Source organism: Paramisgurnus dabryanus, chromosome 7 (genome assembly GCF_030506205.2).
Source record: "Paramisgurnus dabryanus chromosome 7, PD_genome_1.1, whole genome shotgun sequence".
In the NCBI taxonomy this organism is placed as follows: domain Eukaryota; kingdom Metazoa; phylum Chordata; class Actinopteri; order Cypriniformes; family Cobitidae; genus Paramisgurnus; species Paramisgurnus dabryanus.
The window spans coordinates 5,337,009-5,362,655 of record NC_133343.1 but is presented as its reverse complement, the minus strand read 5'-3'; the positions used below and the strand labels follow the sequence as shown (position 1 = coordinate 5,362,655).

The 25,647-nt window shown below is 38.8% G+C and overlaps 1 protein-coding gene across 1 annotated transcript; it reads right to left on the bottom strand.

Annotated features, from left to right (window-relative positions):
• Window positions 1-340: 340 nt before the first annotated feature.
• map3k20b (mitogen-activated protein kinase kinase kinase 20b) lies at window positions 341-25,647 on the bottom strand. The gene is made up of 13 exons (XM_065260336.2): window positions 25,509-25,647; window positions 18,954-19,043; window positions 16,529-16,713; window positions 15,720-15,807; window positions 14,475-14,576; window positions 13,289-13,354; window positions 13,170-13,198; window positions 12,953-13,090; window positions 10,334-10,420; window positions 7,007-7,081; window positions 6,751-6,857; window positions 3,690-3,831; window positions 341-1,158 (listed from the first exon to the last, which is right to left on the bottom strand). Exons 3-13 carry the CDS (start codon window positions 16,685-16,687, stop codon window positions 817-819), a joined length of 1,335 nt encoding a protein of 444 aa, XP_065116408.2. The 5' UTR covers window positions 16,688-16,713; window positions 18,954-19,043; window positions 25,509-25,647; the 3' UTR covers window positions 341-816.

Here is a 25,647-nt window from a genome sequence, read left to right as displayed (position 1 = left end):
TGCCTTAGTGCACTTGTAAAAAGTATACTAATTACTCAAACTGATTGTTAGTGTATTTCATTAAATGTTGTCTCAAAATAGCAAAGTTGAGTACACTTAGAAGTATTAAAGACAAAAAAATAATGCATGAAAGTAGTACATTTTCTCAGTGTTATAAAGTGTATGCTTGTGTACTTTTTTCACCTGGGTATCTCTACCAATAAGTATGAGCAATATTACAAAGTTTACACAAAATATTTTCTTGAAGCCGAGAGATTGAATTGATATGTAATATTGTATTGCATTATTATAGGTAAAATACTGTAAATGCTCATTTGGAGTTTGACTCATTTCACACATGTTCTTAAATGTTTCCTTTATTTTATAAAAACTTCAGGGCTTTACAAAAACACAGCTTCACAAATCCAATTATACTTCATCGACCTAACACTTCATAAATATTGCAAATATGAACTCTGTCATCCGTCTCACAGGGAAAATCTCAGAAAATCCTTCCTTACCATGGTAAATCCTGCCATATATGGTCATCTACAGTATGCAGTACCCTCTAGTACCCAATAAAAAAAAAACACACACACACACAAATTTGTACTGGTTAGGCGTTATTATCAGAACTTCCTTTCTGCTAAAGTAGCGTAACATTCTGGTCTGAAATTCTGAATCATATAACATACCGCATTTGGGTGCATCAATCTATAAAGTATTTTGATTATTATTTATTTAAACTAATTCCCATTGTTGGAATCCAAAATTAAACTAGCTTATAATAGTTTAACCAGTTCTGACCCCCACCCCATTTCCCCCTTCTGCCCTCCACTAATCGCTGTCATCGTCGTCGGACCAGACAAAGTCATCCATGGTAAGAGCCATGTTCATTTTGCGGCCCTCGCGAACACTGCAGGACTTGGAGGAGTTTGTCTTAGCTTGCATGTTCACCTGCATTCCCGACTGCCGGATGAGGTTACCGCCAGAAACATCCATGTCCAGGTCAAACACACCTCCGAACCCCAGCATGAGCTTTTGAAGGCTTGACTGGCCCAGATCTCCATTGGATGAAATTTGGCAGCTGACCTCTGAGCTGTTGCTCTCCTCCACGTGAGCCTCATAGAAGGTCTCGGCACTGAGTGTGGCCGCCATGGGTGAAATGTGTGAAAACATCTGTGATAAAACAATATGAAGTTAGGGGAAGCCAACAATTTTGTAGTCAGTTGAACTCGAAACAAATAATTGACTCGAGACTGGAAGATACTTTCTGAATATTCCTTTAAAGGGGAAACTTCAGAAGATTTTTTGATGTCAAATCTTTGGTGTCCCCATAGTACGTATGTGAAGTTTTAGCTCAAAATACCATAGATCAGTGGTTCCCAAACTTTTTCAGTGTGCGGCCCCCTTTGTGTACGGTGCATTCCTTCGCGGCCCCCCAAAGAAAATTTATGACAAAAAACTGTTCTAAAACTCAACATTTTAATAAAAAAACATAAAATTATACAAAAAAGTAGTGATATTTTTTTAGGTTTAATTACACAGAAGACATGATAAATTAATGTATTTCATAAAATGTCATAAAACTGGGTCCCCCTGGCACCATCTCGCGGCCCCCCTGGGGGCCCCGGCCCCCAGTTTGAAAACCACTGCCATAGATAATTAATTATATGTTAAAGGTGACATAGAATGATTGAACAGAGTATTTATCCTTGTTCTGTGATCTGACATGTAGACAAAAAAAGTTTTGTTTGGGTCTGTAATGCCTTAGAAGCTTCCTAAAAACCTCTCTCAGATGGCTCTATTAGGGTGGGGGATTTTAAACAAGTGGTTTTGCACCTATTTGGCTCCCCCTACTGGCTTAACTTGCAATCTCATTACTGATTGGCTGACTTTGCTGCCACTCAAAAAATGTAGCCAATTATTTTAAAGTGGAGGGGCAGTTAGATGCTTGTGATGTCATAAGCATCAGTTTTTCAGATTGGGACGTTTTCTGGCTGACATTTCTTAAAGAGGAATTTCTATGAGACTGAGATGTTTAGCATGTTTAGCACTTGTTGTATGTTTGTGAATGTGGGTAGACTACCATTATTCAACAAAGACAAGGTAAAAATGTTTTTTCATTCTCTGTCCCCTTTAAAATTGCCACTTTGTAGGTGTGTGAAAAATGTGCAATTTTTGGATGTGTCCTTTTTAATGCAAACGAGTTGATCTCTGCACTAAATGGCAGTGTTGTGGTTGGATAGTGCCGATTAAGGGGAGGTATTATCCCCTTCTGACATCACAAGGACAGCCACATTTCAATTACCTATTTTTTTTTTAGAATGGTTTACCAAAACTAAGTTACTGGGTTGATCTTTTTCACAGTTTCTAGGTTGATAGAAGCACAGGGGAGCCAATTATAGCACAGCATATAGAAATTCAGATTTTCATGATATGTCTTCTTTAAAGAAAGGGTCATTTAGTAAGAAATAATAGATTTGTCTCCCCCATGTGGTTTAAAGTTATTACAACATTTGTGAGCCACTAAAACAGCAAAAACTACATACAAGCTGAAATTGTTTGCTATGTAAATGTATTATTTATAGTTTTTAACCATGTTTCCACAACTGGAAAACAACCAAGTAATATCCAAAACTTTTCAAGGGTGCTTGTGCTATGTAAGTTTAAAAAGCCAGCAGGTATGCAATAATGCATGCTTTGAAAATCCAACAGAAATTAATACGATTTGGGCACTACCGATCCTAGTCGTCCCTACTATTATAAAGTATGCAAACCCAGGTGGAAAAAAATGCCACTAAAATACACTTAATTTAAGTACAATTAGTAAATGTACTAATTTCATGCACTAATTTTGTACTACTGTGTAGACTATTAAGTGTACTCAACTGTGATGTTTTCAGACAGCAGACCACTCTAGGTCGGATCCGTGCCGAAGTCAGCAGCTCTGGTGCGGATCCGGCCAGGAGTCGTCTGCTGTCTGGGACCACTAAAAACCAGTTGAAGTATTCCTGGCATTTAGCATACTTTTTCAAGCGCAAAAGAACTATACTTGTAATTAGTATACTTGTTTTACGTTTTTATTTAGCACAAAATGTAACAATGTACTACAAATGTACTTGTTGGTAATTAAGAATATTATTAGTCCATTACCTATACTTAATTTTTACTTGGGAAGTTTAGCTAATATCTTGTTTTCATTGACACTAACTGATACTATTTTTACTCATTGACCTTTTGGCAGAAGCTGTGTTTGCGAAAACATTGCTATACTAACCACACAAAGAGAATACAAAAAAATCATAGTATGTAGTACACACTATGTAAACTAGTATGTACATATGTATGCTTATAATATTTTATTATATTATAACTTATTTATGGAAACAAAAGAATTACAAACATATATATTTTATTATAAAATAAATAAATATATATATATATATATATATATATATATATATATATATATATATATATATATATATATATATATATATATATTAAAAATGTCCACGTATTCTGTATTTTTTCTTTGGATTTCTTGTAATGCTGCTTTGAAGCAGTAATACAGTTTTTTTTTTTTTTTTTTTTTAGAAAATATTGCAACTTTGTTATGTTATCACATACAGAAATTCATGCATTGTACTATAAAAGCGTATACTCCATTTGGGCATGGTGTAGTATTTGAACATGATGAGATTTACCGGAGTGCAGGATCGAGATCTTTCCATGAGTCTGTTTTCCCACTCGGTCAATCTCCTCTCTCTCTCTGCCAGCTCCTGCTCTTTACAGGTCAACTCTCTCTCTAACTGCTTCAATCGCTCCAGCGTTTCCTCTATCTCACACCTTACAGAGACAAGAGACAGAAATCGTAACGCACACACTTATAAACATCTTATAAACGTGCTTGCGTGCAAATACGCCAATAATAAAGCTTTAAATCTTATTTTGTCAAACTAGCAAAGTTGAATCTACACTACAATACTTGTCACAAAGATTTGGCTTGAAATAACCATCAAGTGGAAATAAATGGTGACCAACTCTTCTCACACTTCAAAAGCATGCTAAAGCATTACAAAATAACTCAGAGGAGTATATTTTAAGTGACCCGAAGGCCCAAAACAGGTGAAAACATACTAAAATATTAAATATTATTTGATAAAAGTTATAAACTGTGCCTCTCTATGCACATTCTCTGTGCTTGAACTGCATCGTTTACAAATAAATAATGCATAACAGTCGGAACAACAACAAGATCTATCATATGAGAGTAGAGGTGTGAACTGCATTGTTAGCATACAGTCTCACACAAAGAGAGGAGACACGGGTCAAGACTTTCACTAAATTATAGATCAGGATTAATTGCTATGTCATTGGAAAATACAGCTCAAGTTGCATGAACATCTTGCGATGAAACCCATCACGTCATCACAGTTTATCGAGTGGATCAGTAGTTTAAGCCATGGATATTATGTATGCATGACGTATAGACTCGCCTCTGAAAAGATCACAGCACACACAGTTGCTTCATAGACAGTTAAAGATTGCCCTCGAGCTTCTCCTCCTGTCCATACGGTAATTTCTCTACTGTGCGACAGAGAGTCGCAGATTATGACGCAATCGTTAGCATATTTTTTACAAAAACTGCTTCTACTGGGACATAACGTAAGATACAAGGTAATGGAGCATTTTATACATTTTCGTGTTTCTTTAGAAATAATTAAAGGACAATTGGAGTCTTTAAACGCATTAGCAATGGCGGCGCCCGGGGAAGCTTCAATAAAATATGAAATCCTGCCCCCCTGAGACTAATTCATATATTCATATCTATGGTCCGAGCTGTGCGACTAAGTGAGGCGGAGACTATTTCATATATTCACATCTATGGTCCGAGCTGTGCAACCAAGTGAGGAGGAGACTAATTTGCATATTCATATTTATGGTCTGAGCTGTGCTACCGAGTGAGGCGGAGACTAATTCGCATTTTCATATCTATGGTCTGAGCGGTGCGACTGAGTAAGGCGAGGAATTATTTGCATATTCATATCTATGGTCCGAGCTGTGCGACTGAGTGAGGCGGGGACTAATTCCTATATTCATATCTATGGTCCAAGGTGTGCGACTGAGAGAGACGGGGACTAATTTGCATATTCATATCTATGGTCCGAGCTGTGCTACCGAGTGAGGCGGAGACTAATTCGCATTTTCATATCTATGGTCTGAGCTGTGCGACTGAGTGAGGCGAGGAATTATTTGCATATTCATATCTATGGTCTGAGCTGTGCTACCGAGTGAGGCGGAGACTAATTCGCATTTTCATATCTATGGTCTGAGCTGTGCGACTGAGTGAGGCGAGGAATTATTCGCATTTTCATATCTATGGTCTGAGCTGTGCGACTGAGTGAGGCGGGGACTAATTTGCATATTCATATCTATGGTCTGAGCTGTGCTACCGAGTGAGGCGGAGACTAATTCGCATTTTCATATCTATGGTCTGAGCTGTGCGACTGAGTGAGGCGAGGAATTATTTGCATATTCATATCTATGGTCCGAGCTGTGCGACTGAGTGAGGCGGGGACTAATTCCTATATTCATATCTATGGTCCAAGGTGTGCGACTGAGAGAGGCGGGGACTAATTTGCATATTCATATCTATGGTCCGAGCTGTGTGACTAAGTGAGGCGGGGACTAATTTGCATATTCATATCTATGGTCTGAGCTGTGTGACTAAGTGAGGCGGGGACTAATTCACATATTCATATCTATGGTCCGAGCTCTGGACTGAGTGAGGCGGGGAATTATTTGCATATTCATATCTATGGTCTGAGCTGTGTGACTGAGTGAGGTGGGGACTAATTTGCAAATCCTATCTATGGTCGGAGCTTTGCGACTGAGAGAGGGGGGACTAAGTTGCATATTTATATCTATGGTCCAAGCTGTGCGACTGAGTGAAGTGGGGACTAATTTGCAAATTCATATCTTTGGTAGGAGCTTTGCGACTGCGTGGGGCGGGGACTAATTTGCATATTCATAGTTCTGCGTATACTAAATGAGGCAAGGGTGTAGAGTGACATTCAAGCTGTTTTAAAGCATGAAGAAATTGCTGTCATAGGAAAAACGTTTCTATCATGGAGCTCAAAGATGTGTTTTAAATTATAAAATTATTGACTACAGAAGGATTTTAAGGCACAGAAACATAAATCCCTGCAATTTCTAATTGTGCCAGCAGGTGGGGGTGTGTGTTAAACAATAAAACCCCACACAAAAACTACACTCAGCTATTTATAAACAGGTATGTGACGGAAGGCCAGAATGTCCCCATCCCCTCTGCCCCCAACCGCCATATCAACCCCTGCCAAAATCTCTCCACACACATTCTCAAAACTTCCCTCCAGCTGGAACTGATTTCTCTACCACTCTCATGACGAGTGTTTCCAGAATTTCTCACCCTCCCTCTTGCACTACCCTGACTCTCTCTCTCTCTTTTTCCATTGCTCTCAGTTCATTTCTGGGATATCTGTCTTCATGCAGTCTAGCTTTGTTAGAGTGGAAGTCCTCCTCAAGTTTGTTTCCTCTTTCCAACGTTCTTTCGGCTAAGGGTCACATATCTGTTGTGCTATCTTATCAAGTGCATGCATTTAGTTTTTGGGTTCCATGTGTCCAAAAAAATTTGTCCTGGTGCACTGCGAAACACTTTGATGGTCCTGTGGCATATATAAAACTGTATAACCATTTAACAGTGCTGTATGTCCACACTGTACGTACCTCCACTCCGCTTTGTTATGTAAGAAAGAGTTGCACTGGTCTGGCAGTTTGCTGTCATTTCTCATGGTCTCTAGCGTGCCTAGGATGTGTTTGAACTGCGGCCTTTCCTGAAGAGATCACAAACCAATTAAATCTTTACGTTTCTCTTTGTTAAAAAGTATGACATTTAAATTTCTTTAAATAGTTTCCATGATTTTTAGTGACATCCCCCCTTTGCTATATATGAGCTCAATGTTGGCTCTATCCCATCATGCACCTTGGGTTCGGCAACCCAGCACACTCTCATCAGGTTTGCGAAGCTGGCGGGGCAGCTGCTGGGAATGGTCGGCCTCTGAAACACATAAACGGCACAAACACAGCAGGCACGTTAGAATCCATTTCAAAAACTCATTATAGAGGCCATTATATAAAGCACGAGTCCAATTACAGTTCCCAAAACAACTGCTGCTAAGTGCTCCATTGGGTTAAATTTACACATCTTAACTGATAAGTGTAAATATGTGTGTTGGATGTTCGACCCATGCTCATTGTGACAAATTGCAATGCATCTCCTGGGCTACATACTACATTCCCCTGTACACACGTGTGTAACCTAGTGTGATATAGTCTGTTTTTACGTGTATGCGAATGTACGCACACGGTCGAAACGCACAGCCTTGCGAAGCATAGTTCATTTGACTACACAGACGTTCAACGTATGCGCATTGCGCCAAAATGCAATGCATCTCCTGGGCTACATGATACATTCTTCTGTACACGCATATGCGACCTACGTATACAAAATACGCCTGGTTAAGCCTGGAGTATAGTATATTCTTTTACGTGTACGCCAACGTACGCACACAGTCGAACGCACAGCCTTGCAAAGACAAAGTATATTTGACTCGAACGTGCACACAGACTGTTTAAGCCTGGAGTATAGTAAGTCGAAACGTACAGCCTTGCGAAGCATAGTTTATTTGATTCATACGTGTACACCGACAATCGATGCATGCGCATTGCGCCAAAATGCATCTCCTGGGCTACATAATACATTCTCCTGTACGCGCATGTGCGACCTATGCGTACAAAGTATGCCTGGTTAAGCCCGGAGTATAGTTTATAGTACAGCCATGCAAAGGCAAGGTTTCTTTGACTCGAACATGACTTTTACATGCCCACTGTTTAAGCCTGTAGTATAGTAAGTTTTCTTATGTGTACGCGAACGTACGCACAGTCGATTGCACAGCCTTGCGAAGCATCATTTATTTGACTCGTACAATGTACGCGGGTTTGAAAAATCCAGCCGTGTGTGTACAATACGCGCACACTCTTCTGATAATGAAAATTGCGTAACCCCCACTATACGTGGACCCTCACATATGTGTAAATACGGCACGAAGGCTACGTTTACATGGAAGCGATCTGAAAAGAAAACGCAAAACTTGCGTTGCGTTATCACTTTTTATTCCACATTTATACGAGCGTATTGAGGAGGAAATCTGCGTGCATATGGTGACACAAAAATGTGTGATATTCGATGTAGTATGCACTCCAGGCGGCTAGGTGGCAATTTGAAGCACTGACACACAACAACACCAAGTCCGCGTGCCGGCGTACAACCCTCTTCCTTGTTCTCCCAGGTCTCGTCCAAAGCCGTCTGGTTTGTCGCCGACAAATTGGCGCATCAACAATTTGATGGAGGTAATTAATGCGCCTTCTCTGATCAGCAATATTAGCTGTGAATATTTCGTACAACTGCTGGAAAGACTTTTTATCAGGCAACTTGAAGGTTCGAAGTATGGAAATAATCCCACATGTTTGTTGTTATTTTCCTGAACTGGTGTATGCCTGTGACGTAAACGCGTACGCGACGAAAGCCACCGTGAGCAGACTTTTGCGTTTTTACCCTTTAGATGGGAACGTGAGGGTAGATCGTTTTTAAGATTTCCACTCTGGAGGGTGGTTTCATTTTTTTTGCGTTTTTAAGCCCCAAAAACGGCGTCACTGTGTAAACGAAAGACACATCCAATAAAATATTTTTACGTTTTCACCCTATAGCGTTCTTGTGTAAACAGGCCCAAATTTCAGCATTGCAGTTTAGTCTGTTTTAAAGTGTACGCGAACGTACGCATGCAGTTGATCGCACAGCTTTGCAAATGATCGTTTATTTGACTCGTACGTGTACACAGACGTTGTTCACGAGATGCAGAAAATGCAATGCATCTCTTGGGCAACATACCACATTATTCTGTCTGCGCATGCGCAACCAACGCGTACAAAATATGCGCAGTTACAAAAATCCGACGGGGTGTGTACAGTGCGCGTGATGCAGTTTTCATGTGAAGAGTGCACGTGTACTATTTTTTTGAAGGATTTTTGAAACCCTGCGTACATTGTACTTGTAGGTTCCGCAATTGCGTAGAGAAGAAGTAGTATGTCGACCAGGACATGTTTAGCATTTTGTCGCAATGAGCAAGTGTTGAACGTCTGTGTACACGTTAAAGTAAATACAGGTTTACGCTGTGCGTTTAACCATGCGTGTACTCTGGGCTTCAAGCGCACTACACCCTTGCATATGTTTAAAAACCGAACTATACGTCAAGCTTAACGCTATCAAGTGATATATTTAAATTCACACTCCAGAGAATTATAGTTAAATCACTGAAACCCTTTCGATAAACTAACTAACATTGCTTAAATAGATCATGTAAATGTATTATAACATTTATTATGTTAAATCTGACACATACACATAATCATAAGCCAATGACAGCATGGAAACTCCTCCTTCCTCCTGGGAATTTGACATAAACTAAAACATCAGTTTCATTCATCTTTTGACCTCTCCCATTGCTGCCTTGCCAACAAAATCTCTTATAAGTCCTTGTCATTTTTTCCTGGACTGGGATGTTTACCTAAAAAGATTTCCCCGCTTCTCCCTTCGCCACTAAAATCACTGTGGTCTAATCTGATCTTCAGAAGAAGGCCACATACTGAAGCAGACTCCAATGTAGCTTTACTCTCTGTAAATTGTGTTGGCACTCAGTAAAACTTGCATGGGTTCTTGTATGTGCAGAGAGCAAAGCTTTTAGCTCAGGCCACTATAAATAACCCACTAAAGCTTGTAATGGAATCCATGACCACACTGTTCTGTTGCCCACAGAAAGAACCAGAAACAAGACTGTTGCGAAACCCTAAGAGTTGTCTATGTGGACACCATTTGAAAATGTCCATGTGAAGGCTCTTCCAAAAGATGCTCCCTACAAGATACCTTTTGGTCCCAAAATGCACTGTGATAAGCTTGGAAAAAATAATAAGACTGAGTGAAAGAAATGTGCACGAAAGCTCAATATATATAAAAGGTATACAAGATTAAAATATTGTGCATATCGCAATATTCACAACAATAGGAAAGCATCAGGGAGGTCAGACACCAATGTTGGGCAATTATTCCCAAAGGTGGTCGGTGAGGTTAAGATCTGCGTAACTTCAATGCCAGTGTAAACGCATAGACGTTGTAAACATTCATGTGGTGGTTGTATGGTCATAGCATTCCTCTGTTAAGAACAGTGAGGGATCGTGGGATTGTACTTTACAGCACCTCGTTTTTTTCCACCACCAACCAGGCCACCTGCAATCCCTCAAAACCTTTAAATGGCACCTCTCTGGTCAGCATCTCCCATAATACCTGTAACACAAACCATAAATCAGAAAATAAATACAGGTTCACATAGACATGGCTCTGTAAAAGGAGTAAACAAAGATGGCATACAGCAACGTCAACGTATATGGTGCGAATGACACTGCATTGCATTTGCATTAACAATTATTTAAACAGTTGAAACACATAAAGTATAATATTATATTTAATAGGGATGTCCCGATCAGGTTTTTTTGCCCTCGAGTCCGAGTCCAAGTCATTTGATTTTGAGTATCTGCCGATACCGAGTCCCGATCCGATACTTCTATAATACATAAAAAAAAAGAATAAAGAAGAGCGAAAAAACAGAACCAGTCCAGGATGTTCCTTATGTCATGCCGCACACATTGCTGTTTCTGTGTAGAGTCAAAAGAGTCTAACTCTGTGCCAGCGCATAACTACAGATGTGTTAAAAAATAATGAATATATACTATATATGTTCAGGGGTTAAATTGGGGTTTGTTTTGTGGGGAGGCTCTGTTTGGAGGGAGGGTTCGAGGGGTAACATGTTTAATCCTGATGACAGCAAAGCCACTGGGTGTGTTTCAATGACATTTTGTATCTCTGATAGGATTTTATAAGTTTCAGTTTTAAAGCTGTGCCACATGTTGACCCAAACTTTAAAACCTGAACTTTAAATAATGCAAATCTATGAGTCTGACACCCTATATGCATTTGGTGCACATGTCATTATGCACAATTGATCAAACTTTGAATGAAGTTATAAGACTTAACCTCCTTGACTCATTCTAGGCATAAGATAGACTACCCAAAAAGACTCAATTAACAAGAAAAACAACATACTGATTCAGCAATATGTCTTATAAATTAGCCATAGATTCCCTAAGCTGGTCAGCAGTTAGTTATAAAATACCTATAGTTAGGTCGTGATTCATTTGTATAATCAAAATACTTTATTTTATTAAACTATACAATCAGTTGTATCCAGTTATCTAGTTAACATTTTGTAATGAGATGAGTGACATGGCTATACATACTTTAATACTTTGTTTCTAGACTTCTATTAAGTTTTTTCGACATGGGCACCATTCTTACCTCTCTTTCTCTCTCTCTCTCTCTCTCTCTCTCTCTCTCTCTCTCTCTCTCTCTCTCTCTCATCTCTACAGTAATGTCAAATGATCCTGCGCGAATGCGCGTTCTTGAGGTTCTGAGTGAGACGCGGAACTGCGTCTGAGCACATGTTGACAATAACGATCAACGCGTCGTTTAAATGAGCGGTAAAAACGCGGTTTTGTCGTGGGTTCCTTGCACGCACGAGTGTGAAGCCTATGAATGAAAGCACATCAAAAGGCTTGTTCGACTTCATGCGGCGCCGCAACAATCGACAGCCGGGTGACGTCAAACTACCGCGAGAGTGATCCGCGAAATCATACGGAGGAGTTTGCTTTTAAATCGTTCTCGCGGAACTTTGACGTCATGCAGCACCACAAGAACCGGCAGCCGGATGAAGTCGAACAAGCCTATTCTCTTCAGTTCACACGCACCAGCGCAGCGCGTACACTGGCGCGGAGCAGCGCGAGAACTTAATGGATTTTAAACCCTGCATATGTATCCGAGTCCTGATCGGGAGGTAACGTCCGATTCCGATCGAGTCTGAAATCACGTGATCGGATCGGGACATCCCTAATATTTAACTTTATATAAATTTAATCTAATCTTAAAGGGACACTCCACTTTTTTGAAAATATACTAATTTTTCCAGCTCCCCTAGAGTTAAACATTTGAATTTTACTGTTTTGGAATCCATTCAGGCGATCTCCGGGTCTGGCGCTAGCACTTTTAGCATAGCTTAGCATAATCCATTGAATCTGATTAGACCATTAGCATCACGCTCAAAATTAACCGAAGAGTTTCGATATTTTTCCTATTTAAAACTTGACTCTTCTATAGTTACATCGTGTGCTAAGACCGACAGAAAATGTAAAGTTGCGATTTTCTAGGCAATATGGCTAGGAACTTTACTCTGATTCTGGCGTAATAATCAAGGACTTTGCTGTCGTAACATGGCTGCAGGAGGCGCAATGATATTACGTAGTGCTCAAAAATAGTCCCCTGCTATTGAAAGTTACTAAGGGCACTATTTTCGGCTGCTGCGTAATATCTAAAATACAATTCTTTGCATCACAAATAACGTCAGACAGCAGCCGACTCCGGGACGGATCCACGCCAAAGTCAGCAGCTCTGGTGCAGATCCGGCCCGGAGTCGTCTGCTGTCTATAACCATACTTCAAAAAAATCTTCAAAAGTGCAAACTACATTTGTTATTAAACACAGTGCGCAAATCTTTCGACAATCATATTTTTTGTACTATAGCAGAAATACAAGATTACACTTTATGCGTAAAACAGAATATATTTTTTTACTTATGGATTCATTATTCCTTAAAAAAAAAATTCCTTTTAGCAATTCATGAACCTTTTCAATTTTAAGTGCTTCAATTTTACTTGTCATTTTTTATGGGACTTATTCAGATATTCATGTGAAGATATTAGTACTGACCACGCCGTATGAGTATGTGTCACAGGTTTCTGAGACGGGTAAACTTTGGATCACTTCAGGTGCCATCCAAGGAAAGGTGCCCACCAGGGACATGTGCGTTGTGTGAGAAACCAACTTAGATGCTCCAAAATCACAGATCTGACACAGACAACAAGTATGTTACACAGTGAATGTCACATTTATCAGGACAAGTGAAAAAAGAAGAAGAAATAAATACCTTTAATACATTGTCTGCAGCTAACACAACTAGAAAATGAAAAACAAAATGGTTAGAAAATCTTCATAAAAGACAAAGAGACGTTTGCAAAACTGTTCACATCGCATCTGAGAACTCACCATTTCTTGACTTCAGGTCTCTATGAATGACTTTCATTGGGGCTTCTGCATGTAAATAATGCAAGCCTACAGAGATACAAATCATACAAACAGATTCACACAGCATGTTTTTTTTTTAACTGTGGGCACTTTTCTTGATCATAACTAAGTTGATTTTTATTCAAAATTAACATAATAGCTCATAATAAAACCGTTTTCGAAATGTTTTCACCATTTCTTCATAATACATATTTCTGTATACATTTTATTGCATATTTTAAACTATGAAAATCAATTATAAAAGAAAATATTTACAACTATGGTGATGTAAATGGATGAAAGGAACATTTAAAATATATAATTGTGATATTTATTTGATGTGTATATGAAGAATTACAGCTAATTTTTATTGTGCATCAATTCCCAATAAAGTTGGAATATAATTTTGTAAAGTTAGGCAAAGTGTTGTTTGAAATAAATATTAAATTATATAATATAAATATTATTTATTTTTATACGTTTACAATACATAAAACACTAGCTGAGATTAGCTGTAGCAAGATATATGAACAAGCCATTTTGTTTAAAAATGTTTAAGACATTATGTTAGAAAATGTTAAAATATATCAGAATTGTGACCCTGTCTGTGAAATTCAGGCTAATGATGAGATCAGGAGCATCAAAGTACATTGATTTCAAACACGACCTTATTAAGTCAATATTAAAAAGATCAAGGTTTATTTTGTAGACGGAACAAAAACAATTATACAGGTTTGGGACAACCTGAGGGTGAGTAAATGATGACACAATTTTTATTTTTGGGTGAATTATCCCTATAGGACCATTTTTGGTGGTCTTGGTTTTGTCTCGACTGCATGCAGAAATGAATGGGGGATTTATTCATCAAATGGGATCAAAGATTGCAACAAAATATATACAAATGCCCAAAGATATAATTGTAAAAAAGTAGTTGCATGAGATATTATTATATCTGATATAATTATGCAATAAATATCAAGGTTGTTTTTCAGAGGTTGTTCTTTACATTATAACATTAAACAGTAAATCACAAAAAATGACCTTAGCTGGGCTTTCACAAGCAGAGTCTCAATTTTCCTGTGATGCATGTTTATCCACTGTTGGATATTGTCACAAATTCAAAGAAACACCATATTTATATACAGTATACACTTAAACAGGCACTAACCTTTAGCAATGTCCATGGCCCATGTCATCACCTGACCCATATCAATCTCCTCGCTCTCAGTACTGGACAAATAATCATACAGCGATCCTCTGCTGGCATATTCTGCAATATAACGCATACATTTCAGTAGCAAGATCATACAAACTCTTCATGTCGATCTTCATTACTCTCCCTGTACTCTACATACTGAAAACACTATTTGCATTATTGGTAGGTGTGTATCTATTCATAATCACAACACTGCAATATGGAGAGTAAGGCATTACAATGTGTTAATATTAGAATCATAAAAAAGTGGCTGGTGACTGCTCTTCTGAGTGATGCAAATTCAAAATAAGTGTTATGAGTGTCATGTGTGGGGCTTGTGTTTTCAAAATATGTGTTTGTTGTGTCATGTGAACCATGTGCAACACGTATTTTATCAAAATAAGTGCGTGCTGCACACGCGTCAAAACCGTTTATGATAAAAGAGATGCTCACATTCACAAAATACACGCTAGACACTCCCTTAACAGTAAACTCTGATTACACATGAGATTATACGAGTATCTGGCAAACGCAAGCGTCTTTTTTTATCATATACCCTTTAGACGCATCTGCATTTTTACAAAACACGTGATGCACATAGGTTCACTCGACGTGCCGAACACAAATTTTGAAATGACGAACCGCACACATGACAGGCTACATTTATGTTGTGACAAACTTTGCATCATGCGCCCTCGAAAAAAGAAATCACTGGTCGCCACTGTTATAAGTTAGTATAAATTATGGTTCATTAAACCTTTATGGAATAAGAACTATGCACCTACAATATTTATATTAAACGGGACATTTCACAAGACTTTTTTAAGATGTAAAATAAATCTTTGGTGTCCCCAAAAAACGTATGTGATTTTTTTTAGCTCAAAATATCATATATATCAATTAAATTTCCACTTTGTAGTGCCGTTTTTGGGTGTGTCCCTTTTAAATGCAAATGAGCTGATCTCTGCACTAAATGGCAGCGCCGTGGTTGGACAGTGCAGATTAAGGGGCGGTATTATTATGATAAAATCCCCTTCTGACATCACAAGGGGAGCCAAATTTCAATACCTATTTTTGAACATGCTTGCAGAGAATGGTGTACCAAAACTAAGTTACTGGGTTGTTCTTTATTACATTTTCTAGGTTAATACAAGCACTGGTGGACCCAATTACATCAATTACAAAAAATACATCAAGCAAGGTCTTGTGCCGAGTTACCTGTGACAATGCCATAGTTTGGTTCTTCCAAAATGGCTCCATAGAACTGAATAATATTTTTGTGGCTCAGGACGCTGAGGATCTCAGCCTGGATGGGGTGAAGGAAAAACACACACACACACGCAGAAGTGAAAGCAAACACCACGCTGAAACACTCAGGCTCAAATGAGTGCTGCATCAATGTCATAAAACTATTTTTTCATTACAGTATGTCAGGTCAAATATTGCAGAAGAAATGTGTGTGAAGAGGCAGCTATTAGCAGTATTGTGGGACATGTCCAGTGAGATTCAAACTGAATGGCTAAAGCCAGGAAAGCAGAGTAAACAGAGAAAGAGAGTCTGGCAAAGATGCTGAGCATGCATATCAATACTGACAGCAACGTTCACCCCACATTAACATGTTACATTTTACACTTGAAGTATATCGAATTTGCTTTAGACATAGAGAATTAAAAAAATAGGGCACAGGGGAAGGATGGAAAACTATTTAGTAGTCAAAGGCACGGTACTACATCTATCTTAACTTATAAAGAAGTCTAACGAGTGAACCAGAGGCAAGACAGGAAATAATGTCATAATGTTCCCAAATCAAACACAGAAACCTTAAAGTCCTTTAAATCTGCTCATAACGTGTTTTCAGCATTTGACCAGATTAATAGCCAGGTGTAAATTAAATTTGGGTAAGAAATGCAATCGAACCTCTATTTAATCTCACTGGAAATGCTATTAAAATCCAGCTACTATCTGGATATGAAACATGTTAATACCAGGAGTAAAGGGGTCTTTTGATTTTGCAAATTTAATCGTACCTCTGCGTCGATCTTAAGCAGTTTTTTTACTGCAACTTCTTTATCCTGCGAGATCCAATGCGCCCGGTAAACGCACCCGAAACTCCCGCCGCCACAGTTCTCAAAGAAGCGAATGTCATCGAAGCGGATGTGAACGAAGCTAGCACTGGAGGACGACATCTCATACTGACATACGCTGTGACAAACTGGAGGAAAAAGGACAGATATATATGATAAATAACATGATAAAGAGCAAAGTAGACCTATATAGCGGCCGATATTCGGCCATTTTAGGTTTTTAGCAATGGTTATATGCCATTAGTCATATCATATCATTAGTTTTACAACAAATGCATTGTGCTTTTGTAGCTCCACTAGAAGAGCATGACGTTTGCAACACCAAGATTGCAGGTTTAAACTCAATGCATAACAATAAAACGTATAGCTTAAAGAGTAACTAAACCCTAAACCAACTTTTTTTAGTTAATGATCTGTAAGAATGATGCTTTATTAGTGCTGTTCATTGATTTTAGTAAGTTTTTTGACATTTGGATATAAAGTGTTTCAATACTACAATATATGGTGTAAAAACGTCTGAGTGCTGCCCTCTTCAGGTTGAACGGTGGCTACTGCAGTTGAATTTTCCTATTGGATGTTGGGTCCAAGAAATAACTCATGACGTAAGCAGGTTCAAGCTTACCACGCCCTTGTTACGATCTCACCACACACTGATGGTGCGTTCCAGGCAGGTTTTTAAACCCGTGAGTTACGACTTCAAAACCACGACTCACGACCTTATGCGTTCCAGGCAGCCCGTAACTCGTGTTTTTACAACCTTCTACCGGTGAAAGTGCACTGGAACGGCAGTCAAACCCGTGACTTCCCACAAGTGAACTCGTACTAGATCGATGTTCTCCCAGTTCAGAGTCGTGAGGCGTGGTTTTGAACTCGTGAGTTACGGGTTACGGGTTGCCTGGAACGCAGCATTAGTTCGTCCCCTCTATCTCCGTTGGGATCTGCCCACTTTTCTTGCATTTTTCAAATATTGCAGTGGGTGGAGTCATGCTCTGACCAGGGGTTTAGTTACTCTTTAAATATGTTGCTTTTGATTAAAGGTGCAATGTGTAACTTTTCAAATAATCTCTTGCCAGAAATGCAATATAATATACATAACTATATTATCAGTGGTGTATAAACCCTACAAAATGAACTGTATTGTTTTTATTACCTTACAATAAGCAGTTTTTATCTACATACACTGCAGGTCCCTTTACATGGAAGTCGCCGCCATACAGTACACGATATATCGCGTGTCCCATTAAAAAGACCTGCCTAAAATCGATTCTGCATCGCGATTCTGTGTTTCATGCGCAGCTTGTGCGTATACTATGGTGTTTTGGTCAGTAAGAAGTCTGTTATCAATCTAAAATCATTATGAGTCGGAGTCGTTTATAACGTGCATTTAAAAAAGCAACACTCGTCTTTATGATCATGAAAATACCTGAAACAATCCGAAAAACGGCGATATACATATTCCTGTAGACATTTCCTGGAATAGCGTTTGCAATGCTGCTACTTCTGTGGCACAAAGTGAGTTTCTGCACGAAAGCGCCCCCTGGCTTTTGGATGTGGCGGCATTTCACCGTAATTCATTCAAATTTATTCATTGAGAAAACGAGCATTTGCACGATAAATCGTTACAGCCTATAGACAGTCCCTCCAGAAAAACGTGATAATGCAATCGCATGATTCAATGCATAATCAGCCAAAGCCTGCATATTTATGTGGGGGCCGCATTTAGTCGCACTTTCTCCGCATAAATTGCAGATTTCTGCTTGCAAAATATGCGGGCTTGCATGCTTTCATAATCCCCGCATTTTCGTAGCAAAAGTCATATATATCTTAGCAGAATGTCGAAAAAATTTTGCATTTACTTCACACATGCGCAGCCATGTTCCCTGTTGTTATGGAATGTTAGGAAGTGACGTAATTACGCGACGTGAACATCAATGAAAAGCTGCAAGCTTTTTGCAAGTTTCCGCAATTTTGGCAAGTTCCCGCAATTTCATCGCATAAAATTGCATAAATATCCTGCATATTTCATTGCATTTTTTTAAGAAAACAAGATCAAGGATTTTTGCCCACAAAAAGCACACAAAAAAATTCTGGAAGGACTGTATAGAGCGCGTTTTCTGACTAAGTTGTCTCAGACGATGACATGTTTGTAGCTTCTCTATGCATTTTGAAAAGTAGGGGTGAGCTGTCCTACATTACCGCTAAAAGTCCCACATTGCACCTTTAAAGTTGCTATCAAATGTATTGAAAGTAACTTTAAGTACTAAATCAAAAACATAAATTCATCAAGTTTTCTGTTCAAAATGAATCATTGTGCTGCCAATTCTTATTTGCGTTTCCAAAGATATTGTTTAGTTTTGTTGATACAAACCTTATGTTGGCGAGCCTCAAAGGAAAGGTTTTCCTTAACGGGTCAGTTTTGCAGTGACAGGTCTTTGCTCTGGAACTTTATTACTAACTCCTGAAAAAAGGATAGGATATATTTTTATTTTTGCTACATTGTAGTTTGAAAGATGAAGAATGATATTCAACATTCTTAGGATAAACCTATAAGAAGAGTGTCAGAATGTTTACCTAAATTTTGTATAAAACTTGTTTCACTTTTAGCAAATCTAATTTGCTGCAATTAGTGTAAATATTCAAAATCATTTTTGTGGGGTAACATTTTTGCTTTTATTCGACAGACTGTAGTTCAGGAGAGAACAGAAAAGTTCAGCCAGAAATCAAACTTGGGTCGTGGAAAATGTGTCTGTGCCACATGCGACTGTCACCTCTAAAATACCAAACTACTGCACATCTATGTGGTTGTTCTGGTGTTATTGCTAATGAATCTTGATGTGGTTTCTATAGACCTCAGTCTTGAGTCGGCTCTCTAAACATGGCTCAAGTCTTTCCTTATATGGCACTGATGTACATTTATGTTTGTAGCACAAACACTAGGCGATGATTTCCGTGCCAAATTGGGTTTTGTTCAAATCCGTAATCCGAATTGAAAGCAATAATAATCAGCCTTAGCACACGCCGCTAAAGATAAAGTTATACAGCCATGAAGAGATTGGAGGTCTGTGTGAAATGTCAACCCTACGTGTGTGATTTACAATGAGATGGTTCACCATGTTCCTATAACTCCAGAATGACTTGCCATGTCTTTGTATCTTCCTTCTGTTTACTTTTCTACATCTGGATGTGGATTCCAGCCACTTTTGTCTAGACTGTATAGGCTATGAAATGAAGTCCAACATTGAATAATTTTATTCCACTTGTTTATGTGGCATCAGCAGACTTTTGTAAGTGTTAATCCAAATTCCAATAGAGAACTAAGAGTTTTGAAAAGCTAAATTACTAAATTTTCCTCCTTCATATACTGAGTGTGGCATGGTTTTGGCTAAATGGGATACTATGGCCTAAATCTCTTGAGGTGTTGGGTTTAAGGTTAAATTTGGGGATTTAGGATTAAAACAGCGTTTCTGCCTAGATGGGATACAGCTATGGCCTAAATCTCGTGAGATGTTCGGGTAAGTGTTAGGTTTGGAGGTAAGATTAGGATTGAAACAGAGGTTCTGGTTAGATGGGATACAGCTACGGCCTAAATCTCGTGGGATGTTGGGTTTGGGGGTAGGATTAGGATTAAATCAGCGGTTATGGTTAGATGGGATACAGCTATGGCCTAAATCTTGTGAAATGTTAGGTTTAGGGTTAAATCGGGGGGTTGGATTAGGATTAAAACAGCGGTTCTGGCTAGATGGGATATGGCCTAATCTCATGAGATGTTGGGTTTAGGGTAAAATTTGGGGGTAGGATTAGGATTAAAACTGGTTATGGCTAGATGGGATACAGCTACGGCCTAAATCTCGTGAGATGTTTGGTTAAGTGTTAGGTTTGGCGGTAGGGTTAGGATTAAAACAGTGGTTATGGCTAGATGGGATACAGATACAGCCTAAATCTCGTGAGATGTTCGCTACGGCCTAAATCTTGTCAGTCGTTGGGTTTAGGGTTATGTTTGGGTCTAAAATTAGGATTAAAACAGTGATTCTGGCTAGATGGGATACAGCTACGGCCTAAATTTCGTGAGATGTTGGGTTTAGGGTTATGTTTGGGGGTAGGATTAGGATTAAAACAGCAGATCTGGCTAGATGGGATACAACTCTGGCCTAAATCTCATGGGATGTTGGGTTTAGGGTTACATTAGGGGGTAGGATTAGGATCAAAACAGCGGTTCTGGCTAGATGGGATACAGCTAAGACCTAAACCTCGTTAAATTTTGGGATTAGGGTAAAATTTGGGGGTAGGATTAAAACAGTGGTCCTGGTTAGATGGGATACAGCTACGGCCTTTATCTCATGGGATGTTGGGTTTTGAGTTAATTTTGGAGGTAGGATTAAAACAGTGGTTATGGCTAGATGGGATACAGCTACGGCCTAAATCTCATGGGATGTTGGGTTTGGAGTTAAATTTGGAGGTAGGATAAGGATTAAAACCGGTTATGGCTAGATGGGATACAGCTACGGGCTAAATCTCGTGAGATGTTCGGTTTAGTGTTAGGTTTGGCGGTAGAGTTAGGATTAAAACAGAGGTTCTGGTTAGATGGGATACAGCTACGGCCTAAATCTTATGGGATGTTGGGTTTGGAGTTCAATTTGGAGGTAGGATTAGGATTAAAACTGTGGTTATGGCTAGATGGGATACAGATACAGCCTAAATCTCGTGAGATGTTCGCTACGGCCTAAATCTTGTGAGTCGTTGGGTTTAGGGTTATGTTTGGGTGTAAGATTAGGATTAAAACAGCGATTCTGGCTAGATGGGATACAGCTACGGTCTACATTTCGTGAGATGTTGGGTTTAGGGTTATGTTTGGGGGTAGGATTAGGATTAAAACAGCAGATCTGGCTAGATGGGATACAACTCTGGCCTAAATCTCATGGGATGTTGGGTTTACGGTTACATTAGGGGGTAGGATTAGGATTAAAACAGCGGTTCTGGCTGGATGGGATACAGCTAAGACCTAAACCTCGTTAAATTTTGGGATTAGGGTTAAATTTGGGGGTAGGATTAAAACAGTGGTCCTGGTTAGATGGGATACAGCTACGGCATTTATCTCATGGGATGTTGGGTTTTGAGTTAAGATTGGAGGTAGGATTAGGATTAAAACAGTGGTTATGGCTAGATGGGATACAGCTACGGCCTAAATCTCATGGGATGTTGGGTTTGGAGTTAAATTTGGAGGTAGGATAAGGATTTAAACCGGTTATGGCTAAATGGGATACAGCTACGGGCTAAATCTAGTGAGATGTTCGGTTAAGTTTTAGGTTTGGCGGTAGAGTAGTTAGGATTAAAACAGAGGTTCTGGTTAGATGGGATACAGCTACGGCCTAAATCTTATGGGATGTTGGGTTTGGAGTTAAATTTGGAGGTAGGATTAGGATTAAAACTGTGGTTATGGCTAGATGGGATACAGATACAGCCTAAATCTCGTGAGATGTTCGCTACGGCCTAAATCTTGTGAGTCGTTGGGTTTAGGGTTATGTTTGGGTATAAGATTAGGATTAAAACGAGATGGTCCTCACTGCGGAACACAACATCCAGGGGGCGGGGTTGGATCTAGATCCAACTCCTCCCACTTTATATACTTTGTTCCGCCAAATGAACCAGTATATTTGCGTTGTTGCAGCCCGCAATTAGTTGCAACCTGTGGTCACCAACGTTTGCTCTTATCAATTTAAGTGTACGTTTGATTAATAATATAGTTGAGAAAGATTCATAATTTAGAAAGTATCACAGTTAGGTGTAAGGGGAGGTAAGGACACGTTCCCGACAGTTTGATATCACTGAAGGGATTTATTTGTATCCCACTTATTACACAGCTATTCCTATACGAGTAAATATATAAACTTATTTATTTGATATCTTTTATTAGCAAATTTAAAAAAAAGTAAACCTGTTTCCTAATGGCTGTAAGCAAAGACGTTAAAACAAGTTCAAAGTCCATACAAGATAAACATTCAATTTAATAATTTCTAAATAACATGCCATAGCCTATATATCTTAATAATTATGCATATTAATACTGTATCCATTAATAGGTCTTAAACTGCATGTGGTAAGATTACTCGTAGTAGGCTTACCCGAAATGTTTTACTCCAAAACATTATAGCAAAAAACTTACATTTCACCCTAAAGGCACTACTTTTATTGTAGTCATAAGTGAAGTTAGTTATTATGTCAAAATAATAACTTAATTTAGTTACGACTAAATGCGGAAATGGTAACGCAGCAACACGTGTATGACGTGTCTTGTGGTAAAACTGGCGACCAATGGGATCTCTGGATCGGGATCCAGCTCCGCCCCTGGATCTAAATCCAACCCCGCCCCCTGGATGTCGTGTTCTGCAGTGAGGCGCTACTGATTAAAACAACGATTCTGGCTAGATGGGATACAGCTACGGTCTAAATCTCGTGAGATGGTTGGGTTTAGGGTTATTTTTCGGGGGTTGGATTAGGATTAAAACAGCAGATCTGGCTAGATGGGATACAACTCTGGCCTAAATCTCATGGGATGTTGGGTTTAGGGTTGCATTAGGGGGTAGGATTAGGATCAAAACAGCGGTTCTGGCTAGATGGGATACAGCTAAGACCTAAACCTCGTAAAATTTTGGGATTAGGGTTAAATTCGGGGGTAGGATTAGGATTAAAACAGTGGTCCTGGTTAGATGGGATACAGCTACGGCCTTTATCTCATGGGATGTTGGGTTTTGAGTTAATTTTGGAGGTAGGATTAAAACAGTGGTTATGGCTAGATGGGATACAGATACAGCCTAAATCTTGTGAGATGTTCGGGGGTAGGATTAGGATTAAAACAGCGGTTCTGGCTAGATGGGATACAGCTACGGCCTAAATCTCGTGAGATGTTGGGTTTGGGGTTATGTTTCGGGGTAGGATAAGGATTAAAACAGTGGTTCTGGCTAGATGGGATACAGCTAAGACCTAAATTTCTGAGATGTTGGGTTAGAGTTAGGGTTCATTATTTTCTTTTAATTCACGTGGCCTCATAATCTTTAATCAAAAATGCAAACCTGCTCCTCTCATCAAAACAATCTCTCTTTACTTCCGATCATATGGTATTGCAGGTGGGCGGGGCCCGGAAAAGACTGCAGCGATTAGCAATTAGCAACATGACCCAACTCTCGATGGACAAAAAGTCCCATCCCTACTATTTTTCATTTTACAAGCCATTTTAACTCAAATAATAAGACATTTGCTACTTCCGTTTCATGGCAATTTAAGGATGAATTGCTTTACGATAATTTGTTGTTGCTGCCAAAAGGTGTCAGCTAAACTCACAATGTTGGCCTAGCAGTTATGTCATGTATAATATCCTAAGTCAAAACAGCCTAACTTCATCCTAGAGATGATTATGTTGGATACATGGGGGCACATCAGGTTTAAAGTCTGGGCATTTGTTTTCAAAGTAACCGTCAAGTGTAAATCCTACAATTAGTCTTCCTGTGTGTTTTTGTAGCTCAATTGATAAAGCATCGCATTAGCAGCACTAAAGGTGGGGGGTTCCATCATATCTAAGTGCTAAAATTGGATCCCCAGTGCTTCTAGAAAACTTGATAAAGATCAACCCAGTACCTTAGTTTTGGTAAACCATTCTCTGCCAGCATGTAAAAAATAGGTCATTGAAATTTGGCTCCCCTTGTGATGTCAGAAGAGGATAATACCGCCCCTTAATTTGCAAATCATGGTACTGCTATTTAGCGCAGAGATCAGCTCATTAGCGTTTAAAAAGACACACCCAAAAATTGCACATTTTTACTCACACCTACAAAGTGGCAATTTTAACATGTTATAAATTATAATAAATTATCTATATGGTATTTCGAGCTAAAACTTCACACGTGTACTCTAGGGATACCAAGACTTATTTGACATCTTAAAAAAGTCTTGGGAAATGTCCCCTTTAAATGCACTGACATAAATTTTAATATGACTGGCCAAACTGCCCATTGAAATAAACCTATCACAGCAAGTGACACTATTAACAAAGAAACATCAACATTTAAGATTAACTACCTCTTCTAATGTTACTTAAAAAAAAAACAATCCTATACTGTATGTAATTTATATTTTGGTGTTCTTTAAAAAAAAGTTGTGCACAAGCTCCATTATGTTTTCTTTCACTTCCACTTGTTTGGGGAAATGTGGTGCGGTGTCTATGTCTTCCTAGGATATGCGTCACCCTTCCCTGAAATATATGACCTCAGAGTGGATTCCCCAGTTAAGAGTGACCCACCTGTGTCACTATATAGCACTCAGTCTCTAAAAACAACCTACATATCATCACTGTGGCCCGTGGACTGTGACATCAGGGGGCAACAGATTGCAAACCTGTCACACTATTCTTGACGAGAAACAGCTCATTCATACCATTAACTTCCATTCATTTTCACAATGTCCAAAAACATCCCCAAAACACTAGTAATATAATAATAATAATAATAATAACTAGCTCATTAAATATAATACGCATTATATTCTTTTAACGATTATTAATTGAGTAAAGTTAATAAAAAAAAGCATTTTACTCTAGTAAGTTAAGTCATAAGCAAAGGAAAGTTTCTATTTACTACATACATTTGCATTATTAACCTATCACAACATCAACGTCATCCGTTATTGCACACGTGTAAGAAAATGCACAAACAAACAAATAAACAAACAAACAAGTATTATTTGAATATGCATTTGAATAAGGTTTTTATTATCAAATGTGACTAGAATAATGTTACACCGAATAAGCATGAAAACAAATCAACTGCTGTGTTAACTTCATAACACGTAATAACAAAATTATTTTTTGTACTGTTAATTAACGCACCGATGGCATAATGTGTTTTCATATAAAGTCATGCGTTCATAACGTTACCTGTAAGACGTGTTTCCAGTTCGGTCCGGTAAAAAACGGTTGCCTGTTGCTCTCTCAACAATCCCGGTATTGAGATAAAACGCGGAGCGTCTCGTGTTACTGAACTTCCATAAGAGGACACTCGTTTGGAGATAGTGGC

Bases quoted from the DNA above. Each gene is read 5' to 3' on its own strand.
- map3k20b (XM_065260336.2), bottom strand. From the start codon at position 16,687: ATGTCGTCCTCCAGTGCTAGCTTCGTTCACATCCGCTTCGATGACATT. The intron at 15,808-16,528 runs GTACGATTAAAT...CACCCCATCCAG, and splicing joins TGCTTAAGATCGACGCAGAG to GCTGAGATCCTCAGCGTCCT. The intron at 7,082-10,333 runs GTGCTGTAAAGT...TATGTGTTTCAG, and splicing joins TGGTGGTGGAAAAAAACGAG to AGGCCGACCATTCCCAGCAG.